Source organism: Chaetura pelagica, unplaced genomic scaffold (genome assembly GCF_000747805.2).
Source record: "Chaetura pelagica isolate M959 unplaced genomic scaffold, ChaPel_1.0 scaffold275, whole genome shotgun sequence".
Classification (NCBI taxonomy): Eukaryota; Metazoa; Chordata; class Aves; order Apodiformes; family Apodidae; genus Chaetura; species Chaetura pelagica.
Genome location: NW_009953486.1, coordinates 8,781,932 through 8,789,628, shown reverse-complemented (window position 1 = coordinate 8,789,628; position 7,697 = coordinate 8,781,932). Strand labels below are relative to the sequence as shown.

The 7,697-nt window shown below is 57.1% G+C and overlaps 1 protein-coding gene across 1 annotated transcript; it reads right to left on the bottom strand.

Moving 5' to 3' along the window:
• Positions 1-970: 970 nt before the first annotated feature.
• On the bottom strand, positions 971-5,120 carry WISP2 (WNT1 inducible signaling pathway protein 2). The gene is made up of 5 exons (XM_009998781.1): positions 5,061-5,120; positions 2,579-2,795; positions 1,527-1,778; positions 1,148-1,335; positions 971-1,027 (listed from the first exon to the last, which is right to left on the bottom strand). Exons 1-5 carry the CDS (start codon positions 5,118-5,120, stop codon positions 971-973), a joined length of 774 nt encoding a protein of 257 aa, XP_009997083.1.
• Between the last annotated feature and the right edge of the window lie 2,577 nt (positions 5,121-7,697).

The following is a 7,697-nucleotide window of genomic DNA, read 5'->3' as shown; positions in this document are numbered from 1 at the left end:
GGGAAGGTGACCGAGAGCTGCCACCTGGAGGATGCTCCCTGCATCCCGGGTGGCTTGTGCTGCGCGGCGGGGTGGGATGGTGGGATGGATGAGCTCCCGCAGGGTCCGGCTCTGCAGCCCGCTCGTCACGCGTGCCCCCATGTCCCCTGGGGTGCGAGGTGGGGTGCGAGGGGTCCCCCCGCAGCTGCGGGGTCCCGGGGCTGGGGTTGGTCTCTGTCTTGCGGCCCCCGCCGGGCAGAGCCGCGTGTGCGATGTGGGGGAGCAGCATCACCTCGCCAAAAGCCCCATCAATCCAGGAAAGCAGCAGCTCCTGGTTTCTTGGATGGGTTTATGCTCATGGCAGGGTTTCCCCATTTCCCATTTCATTCAGCCTAAGAAACTCGGGGATTCTGCCCCGTGACCCTGCCAGGGTGCACAGAGGGGCAGGTGCTGCCGTGTTGTGGGGATCTTGTTCTCTGCTTCCACCCTCTTTTGCAGCCAAAGTCCATCAGTCCTTCCTCAGTTTCCCAAGGGATTTGTCTTTCCTCTCCACTGAAACCACAGTGCTGGGATGAGGCGTTGGCTTTGGGATGTGATCAGGGTGGGCACAACTACAAACGACCTCCTCTTCCCCGCTGGAAAGGCAGAGCAGAGAGTGACAGGAAGATAGAGGAGGGTGGTGGTGTGTTCTCCCATGTCTAGGGAGCAGGGGCACTTGGCAGTGTGGGTGCTGGCCCTGGGAAGCACTGGCAGTGTGGGTGCTGGCCCTGGGAAGCACTGGCAGTGTGGGAGCAAGGCAGTGTTGTCCACGCTGGGGCTGTGCTGGGCTAATGGAAGGGGTGGCAGAGCCCTGCCTCTTGGGTGTCCCCTGGGAGCCAGGCATGAGCTGCAAAAGCAGCTCCAGCCACAGGAGCAGGTCAAGCCCACCTTCAGGGCTCAGAGTTCCACAGTGCTCCTGGATTCAGAAATCCAGAGACCGTCAAGCTCAGTTCTACACCTGCCACCAGCGGTTTTCCAAGCCCAGTTTCAGAAGACAGTTGCTCTGTGCCTGGGAAACAGTCGGGTCGTGGCTGGGGTGGGGTAAAACCGGGGGGGCCCCGTGGCTTATGATGGTTGGCATTTCCCTTTCTCAACCAAACCTTTTTCCCAGAGAGGTGCCCTCACTTACCGCCGGGGGGGGCAGGGGCGGGCAGGGCCTGGCCAGGCAGAGCCGCCGCTGGGTCTCCAGCCGGCAGGAGCGGTTCTGGTTGGAGACACGGGTAGAAAAGCCCAGGCCACAGGTGGCTGAGCAGGCACTCCACTCCGTGCCCCACTCCTGGCAGGGGGATGGCAGCGGTGGAGACACTGCCCCAGGGGCTGGATGAAACAAAAAGATGGAGGGAAAAGGGTGGTTGGAGCCAAGTGCTGTGCAGGGGGTGCTGCAGGCAGAGCTCTGCGTGGCAGGGAAGGTGCAGGGAGGTGTCTCCTGCTGATGGTGGTCTGGGCTGATTGCACCATCACCAGAGGCCTTCATGGGCATCTCCTCACCAGTGTATCCTGCATCTTACCTGCCCTGGCATCCAGGAGGAGGTGCTGGTCCCGGGTCTCGCAGATCCACTCTGGGCAGCACTTCCCAGGGATGTCCACGCGCCGTGGGTAGGGGCAGTCCGGGGTGGGCAGCCGGATGTCCTCCTGGCAGAGTGGGATGCAGGTGAAGCCCCCGTCCAGGCAGCGGCACTGGAGCTTGCAGCTGGGCTGGAAAACCTCCCCGTCTCGGTAGGCTCGGCCGTTCAGCTCGCAGCCCTCCTCAACATCTTCAACTGCAAGTCACAGCCAGGGAGCCCGTTAGGGACCAAGTGACAGAGATGCGGATGGCAGAGGGGACTGCTGGGGGACACCGTGGGGCTGGCTCAAAGGGACTGAACCAAGGAGCCACAGAAGTGACTGGGAAGTGTGTGGGGCAGGTGTGGGTTTGCAGCAGCACGTGTATTGCCCAACCTCCTCCCCTTCCCTACCTCCTCTCCTTATCCCTCTGTATTTTCAAAGCAGGAGCTCACCAGTTGGTCATCCTGCCTTTCTGGGTTTTCAGGCTAGAAAAAGTTTATCAGAAATTTCTCTGCAGGACCCCCAGGCTCCAGCCCTGGCAGGGTGTCTGCAGCCTCCTTGGGACCCCTGTGTCCATCCCTGCCCAAACCATCCCAAGCCCCCAGCTGGCAAACAGCAGAGCTGGCTCTGTATTTTCAAAGCAGGAGCTCACCAGTTGGTCATCCTGCCTTTCTGGGTTTTCAGGCTAGAAAAAGTTTATCAGAAATTTCTCTGCAGGACCCCCAGGCTCCAGCCCTGGCAGGGTGTCTGCAGCCTCCTTGGGACCCCTGTGTCCATCCCTGCCCAAACCATCCCAAGCCCCCAGCTGGCAAACAGCAGAGCTGGCTGGAGCTGCAGCACAGCCCAGCAGCAAACCCACCAGCATCAGCCTCCCTTAAGCTGCTTTCAGAGCTTCAACAGCCTCCCTGGACGTGGTGAGGGCTGCCTGGAGCTGGCTGGGGCCCTGGCCAGGGTTTGGGTGCTGGGCTGGGGACACAGAGACATCCCTGTGTGGAGCTGCCACCCCGGTGCTCACAGTTGCAGGTGGCTCCTGTCCCCATGGACGCTGTGCTGTAGTCACAGACGAGGCCCTGGCTCTGGTCGCAGACGTGGAGGGAGGCACAGGGCTCTCCCAGGCGCCGGGCACAGATCTTACAGCAGCCACAGCCATCCAGGACCAGGGGGGACCCGCGGGGACAGCGGGGGGGCACCCAGGGGCAGTAGCACGGTCGGCGGCACAGCTGGGCACACACCTGCAGGGGCAAAGCCAGCCCTGAGTCAGTACAGTTTGGGCTTTGGCCCATGGCTGAGCTTTCCCCAGGACAACCAGGTAATCCTTTCTTCATCACAGGGGCAAGTTCTCGTTGGAGAGAAGCTCTGCAAATCTATGGGAATAGTCCTGTTAGGACAGGGTGTGCTGGGCACGTGGGGAAAAGCTGGGGAGAATCAGGAATGCTCAGCACTTTGCAGGATGGGGATTTAAACATATCGCTGGTCTGAAGGCACAGGAAGAGGGTGGAGCTGCAAAGTGAATATCCTACTTATAATGGGGCTGGCAGCCCCCGAGGCAGCCACACCTGCCCTAAGCAGCCCGGTGGTGGGATGGGGGGAAGCAGCCAGCCCCCATGCCTGCCAGCAAGGCAGTGGGTTGTGCCCAGCTGGAGGTGTGGCTTTAGTGGGGCTGAATGCACGTGGTGAGGGCACAGCATCTCTGAACTGTCCTAACAGCTCTCATGCCAAGAAACAGGGCATCGCATCAACAGCAGGGGGGTTGAAGCCAAACAAGCCACACTGCTTTCCCTCCTGCTCCAGTGCCTCCTCTGCCTGTCCCTGCCTGCAGCACCCTCTGCCTGGCCCACAGGGTGAGGAGCCCTAAGACAGGCATGTTTTCAAGGGCTGGGAGCTCCAGCTAGCCTGGGCACTCTCTTCTGCAGGGCAGTGCTGTGCAGCTGTTTGCCAGCTCAGTGGTTGTTGGCCAGGGCTGTTCACCAGAGCAGGTCAGTGTTTAGACCAGGGCTCCTTCTGCCTGCACAGTTACCCTGGCACAAACAGCTTTTGCAGGCAAGGCTCGTGCTCCCTTTGTGCCACATCTGACAGAGCTGTTGCATATTGGGCCTGAAGCCAAGTGAGCTGGCTCTGCAGTTTGGATGTGAAGTCTTTGCCTGGCAACCTGTGTGAGCCCCTCTCTGAGCTGCCCGGGCCCTGCTGCTCCACCAGCACGTGCCATGCAGGCAGCAGGTCAGCAAACATGCAACCAAAAAATTCAGCCCTGTGCTGCTCCAGACACTGGTGTCCCTGCTGAGACTGCCAAGAGATCAGTGGCTTCAACGTAGATGTTGGATACCATTTTTCTTTCAGTTTCTCCCAGTAGCATCAGGTCTGGCATTACCAGCTGGGCACAGAAGGGGGGTGCTGGTGTGCTGTCCCTGGTATGCAGGAGTTCAGATGCATTTTATGGGCCTGCAGCAATGTCAGTGCCAGCAACTGGAGATAAAATATATCTGAAATGGACTGGGCAATTTGAGTCTTGTTCTAGTTTTATCAATGAGCAGCATTGCTAGTGTGGCAGAAACCAGAGAGGGGCTCACAGCAGGGACCAAAGGACTGGCTGTGGTGGCCAGATTTGGCACAAAGGCCCTTGGTGATGCTCCAGACACTCACAAGCATGCTTGGGGCAGGAGTAATTTCTTCCTCACTGCTCACCAGGCAGCCAGGGGCATTTTTCATCTTTCAGGAGGTTGCTACTACAGATCAAGATTAGCCAAGCCAACTCCCTGAATTAATTTCCCCCTGGTTGTCTGTGGATGACAACGTGGCTCCTATCAGAGATCTGAACTGTCTGGGAAGGAGTCAAATAGGCACAACACTGCCATGATAATCCTGCTTGTGGAAGTCTGCTCTGGGATTCCAGCAACAATTAGAAGTTGGAGCTGTGACAGCCCCAAACTTGCCAGCTTTCCTGTTCTCTGCACAGGCAGCTATGTTCACATGGAGCCCAAGAGAGAAAAAAAAAAAAGGAAAAGAATAAAAATCCCTGCAGCCCAAGCTGTGTTGGAGGCATTGGCTTTGCATGAGCATCCCGGGGAGGAGGGAGAGCTGAGTAACACCGAGGCTGGTGCTCACTGCTTGGCCCCTTGCCTTGGAGCCTGGGCAGGGAGCAAGGAGTCTGCAGGAGCTGCTGCTGCTCCCCTGCTGCTCCCCTTGCAGGGACACATACCACAGCCCCGGGAGAGCTGCAGGGATGGGGCCAGCAAACAGAGCACATTGCTGTCATTCCTGCCTGCTCCAGGGGCTGGCACAGCCAGTGCCTCTGGCCCGTGGATGTTCAGACCTTGCTGCTTCACTGCAGATGTGTCCCCCAAGCATTGCTCTGCCCCCGTGGCACTGCAGCAGCACAGCCTGCCAGCCTTAGCCACCGGGCCCCTTGGAACACCCCCTTCCTCCCTGCAGCTCACTTTGCAAGGACCGGCTGCCTCCCCAAGTAAGGCTAATGCTGCTCCAGGGCCCGTTTTCCTTACCTTGGAGAGGGTGCAGAGGAGGGAGAGGAAGAGGAGCTGCTTCTCCAGCTGGAGCCTCATGCTGCTCTCCCCTCAGTGCTTCAGCACATCACCCCCCAGGCAGCTTGGAGGCAGCAGCGTGTTCGCAGGTTTTAAAGCCCCGAGTAGGTCCTGCTGGTGTTTATACTCTCTCTGCTCTGATGTCACTCACAGGCTCCAATATAAACATGAGTAGGTTTGGACAAGCCTCAAGATTGCTTTTTTCTTTTCCTTTTTCTTTTTCTTTTTATTTTCCTTTTCCTTTTTTCTTTTTCTTTTTCCTTTTTCTTTTCCTTTTTCTTTTTCTTTTTTCTTTTCTTTTTTCTTTTTCTTTTTCTTTTTCTTTTCCTTTTTCTTTTTCTTTTTCTTTTTCTTTTTCTTTTTTCTTTTTCTTTTTCCTTTTCCTTTTCCTTTTCCTTTTCCTTTTCCTTTTCCTTTTTCTTTTTCTTTTTCTTTTTCTTTTTCTTTTTCTTTTTCTTTTTCTTTTTCTTTTTCTTTTTCTTTTTCCTTTTCTTTTTCTTTTTCTTTTTCTTTTTCTTTTTCTTTTTCTTTTCCTTTTCCTTTTCCTTTTTTCTTTTTCTTTTCTTTCTTTTTTCCCAGCCCACATTCCAGCTGCCATTTCCAATTCCCTCAAGGTGAGAACTGCTGTCCTCTAAGAAAGGAAGGGATGCTGTCCCTGGGGAGCACAGGAGAGGGGCTGGGGAGCCAGGCTAGTGGGGTGAATGGGCTCCTTGGGGTTAGCCATGACTGGGAGGGAAGGTCCCTCCCTCTTCCTACTAATCAAGATCTTCCCAGACAGAGCTGGTGTCTTCCCACTGGCTTGTGAAAGGTTTGGCAAGACTACCCCTGCTGCCACCCTGGGACATTGCCATGACCAAGCAGGAACAGGGCACTCTATGCTGAGCCCAACACACAGCAGGCTGTGGCAGAAGGGTGAGTTGCTCATGCTGTACAGAGCACAGAAGTCAGGGCAGAATCCTGTCCCTCCCTCCCTGGGGACAGTGGGGGACTTGCTTTTGATCACCACCAGCGAAGGCTGCAGCAGTTTGCCAGGTGAGCTCTCCAGGTAGCAGAAGTGAGCTTCCCTCTCCATTCCTCTGGCACAGCAAGAGCTGGGAAGGGATTTGCTGTGGTGGTGGTGCCACAACATGCCCATCCTGCACGGGCCTGCAGCTGCCCAGGGAGGCTGCTGGGGCAGGGGGCTCCTCTCCTGCACACCCTTGACTGCAGGATGAGGTCTGGGGACCAGGAGCACTGCTCCTGCTCTGGCCCAAGGGATGGATCCCAGTGGCTGTGCACAGACATGAGGAGAACTGCCACTGTGTGTCACCTGGTGCCACATCTGCCAGCAAACACACAGGAGGGGCTGGGCACCGTTTAAGCAGAAGCACTGAAATGATGCAACTCGGAGTGATACCCCATCCCTTCCTCCACTCTTTTTTCCCCTTCTTTTTGCTTTTGCAAAACAGGTCTTCAGTCCCCTGAGCAGCAATCCTGACCTCCAGCTTTGGTGCTGCCATAGCTTGGAAGCCCAGGCAGGGAGCAGGGAGGGCAGAGCTATCCCATTTTCACCCCAATTCTTCTCTTTGATTCTGCTTCATTAGCTGCAGTGCCCACACTGCACGGGCCTGCAGCTGCCCAGGGAGGCTGCTGGGGCAGGGGGCTCCTCTCCTGCACACCCTTGACTGCAGGATGAGGTCTGGGGACCAGGAGCACTGCTCCTGCTCTGGCCCAAGGGATGGATCCCAGTGGCTGTGCACAGACATGAGGAGAACTGCCACTGTGTGTCACCTGGTGCCACATCTGCCAGCAAACACACAGGAGGGGCTGGGCACCGTTTAAGCAGAAGCACTGAAATGATGCAACTCGGAGTGATACCCCATCCCTTCCTCCACTCTTTTTTCCCCTTCTTTTTGCTTTTGCAAAACAGGTCTTCAGTCCCCTGAGCAGCAATCCTGACCTCCAGCTTTGGTGCTGCCATAGCTTGGAAGCCCAGGCAGGGAGCAGGGAGGGCAGAGCTATCCCATTTTCACCCCAATTCTTCTCTTTGATTCTGCTTCATTAGCTGCAGTCTGTTAATGAAGTCATGACAAATACCAGGCCACCTTCCAAAGGCTTCTGTCACTTACCCTGGCTCTGGGGTCTCCTCTCCTTGTGGAGAAGCCACAGCTCCCTGCATCCCCCAGCCCTGCCTGCCACGGGGGGTGTGAGGGCTGTGCATGGCTCTGTCCTCGCTGGCAGGTGGGCTCAGGCCCTGCTGGTGGGTGCTCACAAGGCAGAGGGGGCTTGATGCCAAAGGCTGGAGGCACATCTCATGCTGCTGTTGTCTCCTTGCTCCCCAGAGCTGATGCCACCCTGAGCCAGCACAGCTCCCTGCATCCCCCAGCCCTGCCTGCCACGGGGGGTGTGAGGGCTGTGCATGGCTCTGTCCTCGCTGGCAGGTGGGCTCAGGCCCTGCTGGTGGGTGCTCACAAGGCAGAGGGGGCTTGATGCCAAAGGCTGGAGGCACATCTCATGCTGCTGTTGTCTCCTTGCTCCCCAGAGCTGATGCCACCCTGAGCCAGCCACGTTCCTGACCCACAGCCCAGCCAGACATCCCAGCAGCGGCTGCGGAGCTGC